This window comes from Mesoplodon mirus, assembly GCF_964341445.2.
Source record: "Mesoplodon mirus genome assembly, chromosome: 8".
NCBI lineage: Eukaryota > Metazoa > Chordata > Mammalia > Artiodactyla > Ziphiidae > Mesoplodon > Mesoplodon mirus.
In genome coordinates, this window is record NC_138984.1 from 83,758,663 (window position 1) to 83,772,161 (window position 13,499).

General features: G+C 40.3%; 1 protein-coding gene across 3 annotated transcripts in view; it reads left to right on the plus strand.

The window, feature by feature from the left end:
• CERS6 (ceramide synthase 6) overlaps positions 1-13,499 on the plus strand; it is a 334,758-nt gene that overhangs the window by 314,695 nt on the left and 6,564 nt on the right. The window contains exon 9 of one of the 3 annotated variants that reach the window (XM_082631372.1): positions 11,009-11,165. The exons of 1 other annotated variant lie outside the window; for it this stretch is intronic. In XM_082631372.1, coding sequence (XP_082487498.1) covers positions 11,009-11,165 — 157 coding nt within the window. Of the gene's footprint in view, positions 1-6,018; positions 8,729-11,008; positions 11,166-13,499 lie in introns of those variants that run through there. One more of the 3 variants, XM_082631374.1, reaches the window with a different exon arrangement.

Here is a 13,499-nt window from a genome sequence, read left to right on the forward strand (position 1 = left end):
ATTAAAAACAGTATGTTTTTTAATTTGTTGACAATGTATTTATTTAAAGATAAAGATAGATAACTGGAAAAGTAAATTTATGAGGATAAACAATCATTTTAAAATATTTATATGTATGGCCAAATTTTCTATAAAGATTTCACCAATTTACACTCTGACCAGCCACTTACAAGAGCATTGCTTTTATTGTATTTTTGGCAGCACAGTGGTTTATCTTCTTTTTTATATATATTTGATAGTTTAATTATGTAAGCTTCAGGTATACAGCATTATAGTTTAACATCTGTATACACTACAAAATGATCACCACCACAAGTCTAGTTATCATCCATCACCATATAGTTGACCCCCTTCATCCACTTCGCCTACCCCCTTCCCCTCTGATAACCACTAATCTGTTCTCTATATCAAGGAGTTTGTTTTTATTTTGTTTTGTCTGTTTGTTGTTTTTTTTAGATTCCACATATGAATGAAATCATACAGCATTAGTCTTTCTCTATCTGACTTATTTCACTTAGCATCACACCTTCAAGGTCCGTCCATGTTCTAACCAGTATAAAGTTTGAAGATTATTCTCAGTAGGAAACAGTGTATGAAGTTAGGGGTGTCTGAGTTCAAAGAAGTCAGAGGCAAGTAACACAATCTTAAATACAGTAAGTTATAACAGTCTAATTTTCACAATCACAGAATTTCTAAGGAGTTATTTGCTTGCAAGAAATATCGAATAATATGTGACTTGAATAATAAATGTTTACTCATTTAATAAAAAACGAATAGTTTACTCTTCAAAAAAAAAAAAGGTCCATCCATGTTGTCCCAAATAGTAGGATTTCACTCTTTTTCATGGTTGAGGGATATTCCATTGTGTGTGTCTGTGTGTGTGTGTGTGTGTATACACACCACATCTTCTTTACCCATTGATCTATTGATGGACACTTAGATTGCTTCCATTTTGCATGTATCTTTTCAAAATAGTGTTTTCATGTTCTTCAGGTAAATACCCAGAAGTGGAATAGCTGGGTCATATGGTAGTTCTATTCGTAAGTTTTTGAGGAATCTCCATACTGTTTTCCATAGTGACTGCACCAGTTTATAGTCCCATCAGCAGTGTTCAAGGGTTTCCTTTCCTCCACATCCTCTTCAACACTTGTTACTCCTGTCTTTTTCCTGATAACCATTCTGACAGGTGTGAGGTGATATCTCACTGCGGTTTTGATTTGCATTTCCCTGAGGATTAGTGATGATGAACATCTTTTCATGTGCCTGTTGGCCATCTGTATGCCTTCTTTGGAAAAATGTCTATTCAGATCCTCTCCCCATTTTTTAATTGAGTTGTTTTGTTGTTGTTGAGTTGTATGAGTTCTTTATATAGCTTGGCTATTAAGCCTTGTCAAGTGTATGGTTTGCAAACATCTTCTCCCACTCAGTAGGTGGCCTTTTCGTTTTGATTTTATTGCATTCTTTGTTTTAAAGTCTGCTTGGTCTGATATGAGTATAGTTACTTGAGCTTTCTTTTCATTTCCATTTACGTGGAATATCCTTTTTCGTCCCTTCACCTTCAGTCTCTGTGTGTACTTACTTCTGAAGTGAATCTCTTGTAGGCAACATATAGATGGGTCTTATTCTTTTATCCATTCAGCCACTCTATGCCTTTTGATTTGATAGTTTAAACGTTTTCTCTTTTAATTTAATTTGTTAGTTTGAACATGTTCAAACCCACAGAGAATTTGAAAAAAATATATAATGAATACTCATATACTCCCACCTGCCCTCATCAACTGTTACCCCTTGCAGTGCCCATTGCATTTCTTTTACACACATGCATTTCTCTTACATTTGTCAAATCATCTGAAAGTGGGTTGCAGATGTCATGACACATCATTCCAAAAACTATGGCATACATATCTCTTGTTTAATTTTGTATTCATTGGATTATAACCACAGTGGAACATTTCATCCATGTTTTCATAAGTCATTTGTATTTGTATTTGTTCTGTGAACTGTCTGTTCATCTCCTTTGCCTACTTCTCCATTGATGATGTAGCACTTTCATCATCAACATCTATGATGCATGTGAGTGAAAGCTGCATCAAATGCTACCCAAATACCGCTCAAACCTCCTAACAAGGTGCTAGGCCCAGTACACACGGATAGCCAATGGTGTGTAAGAAATTTCCCTTGTGATTTAAGGTATGGCCTTGGCTATTGCTATTTCTGTCAGTGAGAAGAGAAGGCTTATATTCATCTCATTGACTGTAAACATTCTATTCATGGCCAGGGACTATGGAAAGAAGTGATTGAGGTTGAATGGGTAAGCACTGTAAAGCACACTATAGCTAGTAGGAGCAGAGAGAGTGTCTTGTCCTGGCAGTTAAATTGGTTTTTTGCCGTTTAGATGAAGCCCCCTAGGACAGGGGTCCCCAACCCCTGGTCCACGGCCTGTTAGGAACCGGGCCGCACAGCAGGCAGTGAGCAGTGGTCGAGCGAGGGAAGCTTGATCTGTATTTACAGCCGCTCCCCATCGCTCGCATTACCGCCTGAACAAACCCTATCACCCCCTCCAACCCTGTCCGTGGGAAAATTGTCTTCCACGAAACCGGTCCCTGGTGCCAAAAAGGTTGGGGACCGCTGCCCTAGGACACTGTATACTGTATTCGAAGATAAGTTTTACCAAATAAAACCACTGTCTCGAGGGCCACTATCTTGATATGTTTGCAGTTGGGATTTCTGCAAAAGAACTCTTTGCCATCCAGCTCCTGAGTCTGCACACCCTTGCTGAACAACTGTCCTGGGACCACCTGAGTCAGATGGGGTGGAGGGGGAGGCCTCTGGGTTTGCTGCATTTCAGCCGTCCTTCTCTCCAAGGCAGGGTTTGTATTTCTTTCTTCCTCAGTAAATTGTTAGAATATGTACCTGCGCTGAGTTTGCCAGCAGATAGATCACACCTGGCAGATTCCCAGCCTGGCAGTTACAGGTGGAAGAAGCTTTTGAGTTTCAGGCCCTGAGCTTTGCACAGCCATTTCCCCCTCCTAAGTTCCAGGGCACAGTTATTCGTCTTGTGGCTCTCTTTTTATTAGTGTAACATGTAATCCCAGAAATGGTGTGGTATTAAATGTCACGCACAGTTTGTGCAAGGCCTGGTCCTGATTCAAGTTACAGACATGAGCAATGCCTCAGGAAAGCAGGTCCCCTGTCTCCTCGTCCCCTCTGTCTGCCCGTTTCCCATCCGCCCATTCCCCTTCTCTCTCTTTCCTTTCCCCTTCCTCGTTTCCGTTTCTTCCTGCCCCCAAGACAAGATTTGCAGGTATTGCCCCCATAGTTTCCAGAAGCTCTGTCTTATATCTTGCAAAACACACTTCTTCCACAGAATCATGAAATAAGAAGGTAACAGAAGGAGAGTGCAGGGATCAGGCAGGTTTCACGGTTCTTAGGCCAGTTATTAAGCTCTAACAAAAACAGGGGACTCTGACAAAAACAGCTCCAAACATGCCAACAAAGCCCCATTCCAGGGACAAAAGCGATCAAATGTGCTTATGATGTGTGTTCAAGTTGGCCTCTCTACCGTCTCAGAATCTCCACACTCATAACCACGAATGAACCTAGAGAGCTGCTTCCTTTGTTCAGAGGGAATAAAAGCATCTGTCTTTGGAGGCAGCGCTGTGAACAGACCTATCCCAGAGAGGCAGGGACTGTGCCGCCACTGGGACGCCCTGCTCTGCCCTGCGAGCAGCTCTCCTCCTAGGCCCTCCCAGGAGCCAGCCATCCCCCACTCACATAAAACATGCCAGCCTGAGGGAACAGAGGGCACCAACTGGTGTGACCACAGACAAGTTCCGTCAGTCACTGCTTTCTTGTCTGGAGCAGGACGTTGGGACTTTGAGGAAAACCGCATATGGCCAAGCCAGGCCACCCCTGTGCAGCTCTGAGACTTAGTGAGGTAGCTTTTGGGAAATGCATCCAGCTCTGCGAAAATCTGTTGCCCTCTTTGCCCTAGTTAAGACCTTTAGAGGCTTCTATTAGCACTTGGCTATCTATTATCATTCTCCTATGGTCTCCTCAAATTTTAACTTAAACTGATATTTATTTATGGGATTATATACCTGTTATACTTAAATATTCATTACAGAAATTGTATGGAATATGAAACACCGCAAAGAAGAAAACGAAATCCCAATCCCATAATTCTGAAATAACCACTGTTCATAATTTGATGTCTTTGTTTCTAACATTTTATATGCTTAAAATTACATATTTTTCTTTACCAAAATGCGATCATTCTGCACATACTGTTTTATAGCTTTGTTTTTCTCATTTAGCATTGTACTATAAGCATTTTTCCATTTCATTAAGTATTCTTCTATAACATAATTATATCGGTTACAGAATATTCCATCTTCTGCGAAGGTCATTGTTTATTCATCAGTACCCTATTTGTAAACATCATCTAGGATGTTTCAAGTAGTATGCTACTATAAATAATATTTAAATGAACATCCTTATGGCTAAATCTTCCAAATCCCTGAAATTCTTTCTGAGGACAAAAGGTTGGAAATAGAATCATAGACACAGTAGGTATGTACATTTTGATACATGTGGTAACATTACCCACTAAATACAATATGCCAATTTATATTCCATCCCCAGCTCCCCAACTAGATTATGAGTTCTTTTGAGGCCCACGAATATGTGTCCCCAACAGTGGGGACAGTGTTGGGCATACAGTACAAACCTGTGCTTCAGTTTCTTCATCTGTGAAATAGACATAATAATACCTACTTTGAAAAAAAACAGAATTTATCACATAGGGTTCATTTCATGAGGATTATGCGTTAGCACATTAAAGCCTGAGCCCAGTTCCTGACACATAAAACTCAATAAATATTAGCCTAGTGTAAGAATTTTACTATATGGGGATTCTTCTGTATGAGGTGTTGAAAGGATTAAGTAAAACAATGTATATAACGTGTTTGGGCCAGTGCTCAACACATACTAATTACTCAGTAAAGAGCAGTTATGGGGACTTCCCTGGCGGTCCAGTGGTTAAGACTTCGCCTTCCAATGCAGGGGGTATGGGTTTGATCCCTGGTCGGGGAGCTAAGATCCCACATGCCTTGCAGCCAAAAAACCAAAACATAAAAACAAAAGCAATATTGTAACAAATTCAATAAAGTCTTTAAAAATGGTCCACATCAAAAAAAATCTTTAAAAAAAGAGCAGTTATTGAGAACCAGACAAGTCTGTTTTAGGGGCACGTAGGCAACAAAGAGGAGGGTTGAAAGTAAGTATGTTGGAATCAGGATACAGCCTGAAGGACATATTCTTCTCTAGGGAGACTCAGGTTGGGAGATGAGGAACATAGAAAGGCAGACCAGACAGTGGAGGGGTTGGGAACTCAGGCAGACAGACAGCAAATGGGGCACCAAGAGGGCAATGACTCATTTTGAGAAAAACATCCACCCCAGCCAGGAAGTTACTAGTGACAAACTTCCTGTGATACAAGGGATCAATGTCTAAGTCTGGCCAGGCTGTGACCTAAAAGTAGAAATAAATGAATTGATCCCTATGTCTTACTCAGATAAGAATATGACAGAACTGATATGCCCATTGCTAGAGGAAAGACAGATGGTCCCTCCGTGTTCAAGTTCAGCTTCCTTTCCGGGATAGAGAATTTACTTCTGTGTCTGCTACAGGCTGCGAATCTATTATTCGAGATAATTAGGCATCCAGGCATTGTGAGCAAGGTTTTCTGCTGTCTAGCAGACTACCCAACGCTTGACCAAATTGTTCTTAAGTCTGGAGCTTTTATTACTTTAGAAAAATCAGGACAAAGAGCATTGCTTATAACAGTGAATTAATTACCTGACTTTTTCTTTTTCAGATGTTAAGTGTCCATGGTTTCTGTTGAGAGTACATTTTAAATGCTTTTCTATTACCATCTACTTTAAAATGAGCAAAACATGCCAGTAGATTATGGATAAGCTTTAGGTAGAATCTACTTTTCATTTATGGTTTGTGTAGGTCAAATGAAAATAAATGCCAGAGAAGCACACACATCCTGAAATATACTGCGGTCTGTCTGGGAAAGCAAAGTCAAGACCATTCAAAAGCTCTGAAGTAAAGAACACCTTAATTTTGACTGTAAAACAAGTTTTCCTTTTTAATCTACCCTCACTGGCATCATGCAGCGATCCTCAGCGTGAAGCCCTGCACCTGACTCTCCCTGAGAAGCAATCCTGGCTCTCTTTGGATATTTGACATGGATCTAATTATTGTGGTTTTTCTATAGATCATTCCAGAAACAGACAACCAAGGCTCAGGTGGAGCTCTTTGGTGGGGTTAGAAAAGGAAGGGGCGCAGGCAAAGCTTATGATTACTTGCCATGGCCTTATCGTAAAGGTCCACCTGTGACTTCATTCACACAGTGAGAGCACCTAGGCCTCTGTCATCTTTAATAACTCAACCACCATTATGTGATCCTGCCTCTAAATCACTGGAATATTTTAAAAGTAAGATATATGGAGCGGAAAGTAAGGATATTTATCTAACTTTGCATACTAAAGATAAACTTTTGAGTTGGCAGTCACGATAAAAAAGAAAAAAAATGCATCGGTTATAGCTTTTCTGAATGAGACACCAGTGGAGATCTTTTCACTGCTCTATGACAGTAGAAGACTTCTGGACTTCTGAGGTTTAAGGGGCAAGCAGAAGTCACATTGATGCTTGGAATATGAATGAGTAAAGCCTTAAATGTAGTATTAAAACGAGACTACTCTGACTTTTCTTTGCTTAAGAAAAAGTGGCTAAACTTTTCTGCATGAAGGTATACATTCCCCTCCTCCTATCCCCACATAGCCTGTATATACATATTTCTGTGATAATCAAATTTAAGATGAAAAATCCATAAAGGGTAAGCCTGAGCAAAAGTAACTATAGGGCAAGTCGAATTAAACTCTTATGATTCATTAAACAGCCGTTAAAATAACCCATCAGGGCTAAGCTATTGGGGTGGTAAGTGGTGCATCTTTACATCACCAGTGAATTGCTTGGAGCTTTGCCCTGCAGGCATCGTTTCTATTGGGAATCACGCAGGAAGAAAGCAGCACAGACGGGAGCCTCTTCATTCCATTGTTGGGGAAGATTCTTAGAAAGGAAGGTGTAACCTGAAGATGGAGTGATTTCTGTGCTGGGACCCAGACTTTGGCAGAAGGTTCTGGCAGAATAGACCTACTTGAGTGCGCTTTGTACATGCGTGATGCGCCATCTAGTGGTTAAGTGACCCTAACGTTAATGAAAAGGAAAATGGTCTTTTCTGGCCCCTTATGCTTCCAAACTCTCCACCACTTGATTGGAGCAGCAGGAAGTTTGATGCTGTAGGCTATTTTGGGGGAAGAAAAAAATCTATTTTCTTACAAGCCATATATTGACCCCAAATTAGTGGGGGGGTGGGGTCGAAACACTGATATTATAGTAATTATGCAAGCCAGACGTTGCATATTGGCAGTGTTTGCCCCAGAGTACTTTTTTCCATTTTAGTTTATTGAGGTATAATGCACACAGTGTCGTATACAAATCTTCATGATACATTTTTACATTTGTAAAATTTTGCATATGTATAATCTGCATACTCACCTGAATCAAGATAGAGAATGTTCCCAGCATGCCAGCAGCCTCCCTCCTGCCTGTCCCCTCAATCCTACCTCAAAGATACCACTCTTCAGAGCCCTGTCACCATAGATGTGTAATGACGTCATTAAAGTATGTACTCCTAACCCTAACCTCTGGGAAAGGATAAAATCCTGTCATCACCATTTTAATAGTTTGCCCAAAAGGGGACAGTTTTCTCATCAGAAACATTCTGTGGCTAAACAAAGGCGCCATTTCCTGGGTTTGCTGTTTTTCAGAATCCAAGTGGCATAATGTCTCTCTCCTCAATCTCAGTTCCTCGTATATTGTTTTCCTTACCAAGCTTCTCACTGAGAGACATAGCTCTTTGGTGCACTGATTGTTTTTTCTCAATTGTCTCTGCAGGCAGCCAAGTCAATTTTCAAAGAAATCCCATTCCTTTTGAGTGGCATTTCAGAGGTGCCACTGATTGTCATGGCAAAGCCTGTGAATTCTGATGCAGTGTTTCAGAAATCAATGTGAATATCATGTCACCAGCGACTGCATGACACTCTGTTCATAATAAGCCAAGCAAACTGTAATGGTGAGAAAGGTTCTCAAACTTATAATTCAGCACAGGCTAATTTATAATGCGTAACATCACGCGGTCATGGTTGCCATTTCTACAGGACCTCCTTCTGTTCAAATGAAACTAAATTCCCTCTGAAGGGCAACATGTCAAGAAGCAGAGCTGGTTCTGAAATAAAATTATTGTGATTATTCCCGAGTTGTCTTGTGCATATCTATTTATTTGATTACTGAACAAACACACAGTCAATCAGCCATCAGGTCCAGCGAGCAAATTACTTCGCAGTGTTTTGCAAGGTGCTGGAGATAGAAAAGCATAAGGTATGTAAGTCCTCCCTCACTGTCGTGGAGTTCACCTTTGTTTAGACCTGTTGTCCCGTGGCCTGCAAACTGTGTATAAAGACATGGCAAACAAGGCAGGAATATAGGCATTATCCTAACTTATTCCTTTTTATAAATAACTTGTATTTTGTCCTAATTATTTGTCATGGATTTGGAAAAGAGAAGAATATAAAGAAGAAAATACAAAATTCCCTAATTGACCAAAGAAAGAAAGTCTATAATGGCTTTAATTCCTTCCAATGAATTATAATTCTCTTACTTTTTCTGTGTGTATGTGCAAATATATATTTATTTTATGGAATTGAGATATTATGATTTTTCTCTCTATCATAAGAAACTCTTGAAACATGTTTAATATTGTGAGTGACTTTATAATTTCTGGAATATCTTCATAGTTTTTTAACCACTACCTGTTATTGGAGATTTTAATTGTTTGCTGTCTTTGAAATAGTTACAGAGATTTAATGCCTATTATTTGAAATGAACTCTGACATTTTACCATACTTAACAGCCAGAACTACCAGAATAGGGTTAAATAATAATGGTGATGCTGGTTGTCCTAATTATAAAGTCAGTAACTCTGGTATTTGTTAAATATTATGACCACTGCTGAGTTGAGCTGGATAAAAATCATATTAAGTGCTTTAAGTTCCAAGTTTTAAACATCAGCAGTGGAGAATTGAACATTGCCAAATGTCTTTCAGTGCAGGTGGAATAATTAGGTTTGTACCAATTTGGCCTATGGATGTGTGATAATTATATTAATAGATTTCCTAATGTTGGTCCGCCTCCACCAGAATGAATACTACTATATCATAGAGTAATATACTTTTAATGAATTGTCAAATTCAGCTCCATACTATTGATTTTAGGATTTTAAATCCATGTGTATTGAGCATTGTTCTTGAGAGATAACTAATATGGCAGGGTTAGAGACACACTCTGTTTGTCTCATTCTGGTCTGTGAATGCAGGTTGCTGAAATTGGGCATGGGGAACCTGTTTATGTCTATTATTCATTCTCCTTTTTTTCTTTACCTCTTATCCCAACTCAAACAAACGTGTTTTTTTTTTCTTTTGTGAATTCACTAAGTACTTTTCTTAACCTCTCTCAAAGCATTCATCACACTCTTATATTAAAATTTTCTGTATATGTGCCTTCTGTTCTTGTATGAGTGGTCTGTGTACATTCAAGAGTTTTCCATCCCTCCCCCTTAGTCACTGAGTGTTGTCCACCTAACCTCTCCTGAGGGTCCCTGCAAAGCACTGCAGGGACAGTTGGTGGAAATATACTTCGATGAGTTTTGCCAGTCCACTTAGGTCTCCAAACCAGCCCATCACTGAGCTAAGGAGGAAAGCAAGGAAGTGGCAGTAATTCCAAACTTTTGTGGCTACCGTGCTTCAGCGTGGCAGCAGTATGAGTCCAGAAGGTATGAATCAACGTCCAGAGGCTTAGGAGCAGGTACAGCAAGGATGAGAGCCAAGCACTGAAACCAGCCGTCCTGTATCTGCCCCAGGTGGCGGCTCCATCCTGGTCCTCTTGGTGGATAACAGAGGGAACCAATTACTTCAAATACTTTCGCCTGCCTGAAGTACATACTCTTAAAACTAAGTATAGGGCTTCCCCGGTGGCGCAGTGGTTGAGAGTCCGCCTGCCGATGCAGGGGACACGGGTTCGTGCCCTGGTCCGGGAAGATCCCACATGCCGCAGAGCGGCTGGGCCCGTGAGCCATGGCCGCTGAGCCTGCGCATCCAGAGCCTGTGCTCCACAACGGGAGAGGCCACAACAGTGAGAGGCCCGCGTACCCCCCCCAAAAAAAAAAAAAAAAAAAAAACTAAGTATATTCATTATATTCTAATAATTAAAAAAAAATCCTTCCAACACTCATCTCAAGACATCACTTCAATATAATATCTTTCAGTTGCCAGTTCTTTCCCAGGGGAAGGCTTACAAAATTCAGGTCCCAGTACAGGCTCCCCTACTAGACTATAAACCACTTGAGGACAGGGATTAGGTCTTAAGTATATTCTAACTCACTGTGCTAAGCATATAGTTTAAACTTAACTAGTGTTTCTGGAATTAATTACTCTTTTTTTTCTTGCAATGTGATGTTATTAAATGGTATTCCTCACACTTATTTAAAGGCCAAAAGCAACTTCAAGGAGGATACAGGCCTTTGAACCAGTAGTGAGAAATAGAATCAATTGAAAACATAATGAAAATTAACAGAAGAAATGACAACAGAAGTGAATGGGAGCGTAAGTACAGTATTCAAGCTAGAATCCAAAGGAATGTTACGCCACCAGGGGAATCGTTCAGGTGATGACTCTTCTAAGTACCTTGTCAGCCTTCAGACCATCCTTGCAGGGAGTAGTCCGTGGATATCATTAACTTCGTGCTTCTTTGCAGTAACTAGAGTTCCTTTGAAGGCAAAGTGAAAAGCTGTGTTCAATGATTACTTTCTCCTTTTTCTTAGGGTGTTAAATACCACATTATTTGAAAGTTGGGAGATTGTTGGACCTTACCCTTCCTGGTGGGTTTTTAACCTACTGCTGTTGGTAATACAAGGCTTGAACTGCTTCTGGTCTTACTTGATCGTAAAAATAGCTTGCAAAGCTATTTCAAAAGGCAAGGTAAGATAAAACTCACCCTTTCTAATATGTCCCAGAAAATTGTGGTTTTCTGTTCTTCTAATCAACAAGAACATGATTTATTATTTAGAATTTCATCAGAACTGTTTTTTCTCCTTCAAGGTTTAGCATAACCTCTTTGAAACACAATACAGACTTTCATTTTCTTCTGTTTAGTTGATTTTTTTACATGTAGCATCGCTTTGCTGAATGATCTGCATTTATAATTTTAGATTCAATGGAGGTGTATTATTTGTTGTGTTCCTACTCTCCCTTTCTCTGTCTCCCTTGGTCCTCCTCTGATTATACTTATACCAAACAAATTTAATCATTCTTTTATTTTATGAGAAAGGGTTGCTTGATGCAGGATGACCATTTATGACTTTGTCAGTAAAAATTTAGTTAAATCCCTTTGGTTAAAAATGGGCTCATGAAGCTGATTTGAATAAAGCTTCCCAGGCCTCAAGCCCTCTGTGTAGAGCAGTGACTTTTCTGGAACGTTCTCTGTGACATTTTCTTACTTTCATTGTTCGTTCTCTTCCTTCTGCCAACCTGGAAGTCTGGGAAGTGGAACCCTTTACATGTAAGTTGCTCACGCCTCTCTCTCTACGCCAGTCCTGGGTCCCACGTTAGCCCGTTGGAGGGGCACTCTGATGCTTTTGTTTCCATGCATATTGTTCTGTCTAATCTGTTGGCACTGCCTGGAGGCTCTAACCGAGGTGTGGCTCCCACCAGCCGTGAGGGATGCTAGGGACAGCTCAGTTAGTGACCTTTTGTGTGAGCTTTCATTCTGCTAAATTTTTCATGATCCAACGGAGGAGACGGATTTCTTTCATTGGTGTTCAACATGTCAGCTAAAAAACAGAAATAGACCAAAGTGAAGTAGGAGAAACAGAACTAAGTTGGGGAGAGGATCAACACGGTCCGGAAGGGAGGCCAGAGCATCGGCTCTTTCCCAGGGCTGCCCTGGGCAGCGGGGCAGCACGTGACCGCTTTGTGAGCCCCTTCCTCCTGGGCTCGGGACATCTAGTCACGTACTATGAAGCCAATTCTCGGCATCAGCTCCTATGTAAATACAAAATATTTTGAGCAATGAATTGTTTAAAAGCAAAAGTTCATTTTTTCTCTGTGACCTCGTACCCTTTAAAATGAGCATGTATTTCTATTTTAAAAAACGCTCCTGTCTTCATTTGGATACAAATTAAATCAATGTGCACAATACTGTCAATATGATAATGGTAACTGAAGATGCGAGGAGGCTGTAGATTAGATGATTTGTGTCCTTATTGTATTGCTATTTCCACCGGATACACTGTCTTCTCTCTAGTTTACTTCTTCAACTTTATTAGGAGACAGTCAATTTTATTCCAGATCTCAGGCTTCAAAATATCTTAACTGCCTTTGCTGTTCACCTAGGGCAGTAAGATTCATCTTGGCCATGAGTTATGGACTCTGTTTTCCTGTGGGTTATTTTGAGATATTCTAAATCGTTCCTTCCTTTGGAGGTAACATAAGTATAGATTTTTTTTCCAAATGCAATTAAAAATAATCTTACTAAGCATGCAAATGTAAATTAATCGCTCTCTGAAACTGGAGTTTTCTTTCCTATTAGCAACTTAATTTATGACTAATGGATTTCTAAACGTAGTGGAGCTTTTATTCTAATGCTATCTTTGTGACCCATTTTTTTTTAAGTTAAAGTATCCTTATAATCTAGTCATTTTGGTGTTTCAGTATCTAAACCTTCTTGGAGATGGTCCTTGTGATTCTCATCTCATCCTAAGGGCCATTGGAGTGAGGTCCATTTTTACATATTTACTCAGTCATCTCTGCTTAGGCTGAAGCAGCAGTGCTCAGCTCAGGACTTTCTCCTGCCCCCACCTCACCCCACCCCACCTGACGGAGGTGACGTTCTCCTGCAGTGATGGTGGCTGCTCAAATTGGGAGGGCAGTGGATTCCAGGGTTCTCCGGTTGGGGGGTAGCAGTGACAGAGAGGATGAGATGTGGAGCCCAGTTCATTCTGAAAAGCCTCCCAGGAGATTCTGCCAACTTCCCAAGCCACCTCATAAGGGACTAGACTGGGAAACTTTCTATGAAGCCAAGCAAACCACCAGGTCCCTATTGCTACCACCACCACCCCCCTTTAGACAATAAGTAAACAGCACACAGTTACTCAAAGGTCTTAAGGCCTGTGGGGTAAAAATATTTACCATGAGGTAGACATAGAGTAGGAGGTTCAAACTCTTTCAATTTTAAAAGCAGTAGAGTATTTCTGTAATTTCTTCCTACATTACCTCCTTGTGAGGCAGTATGATTTTCTTTCATCCTTTATGGTA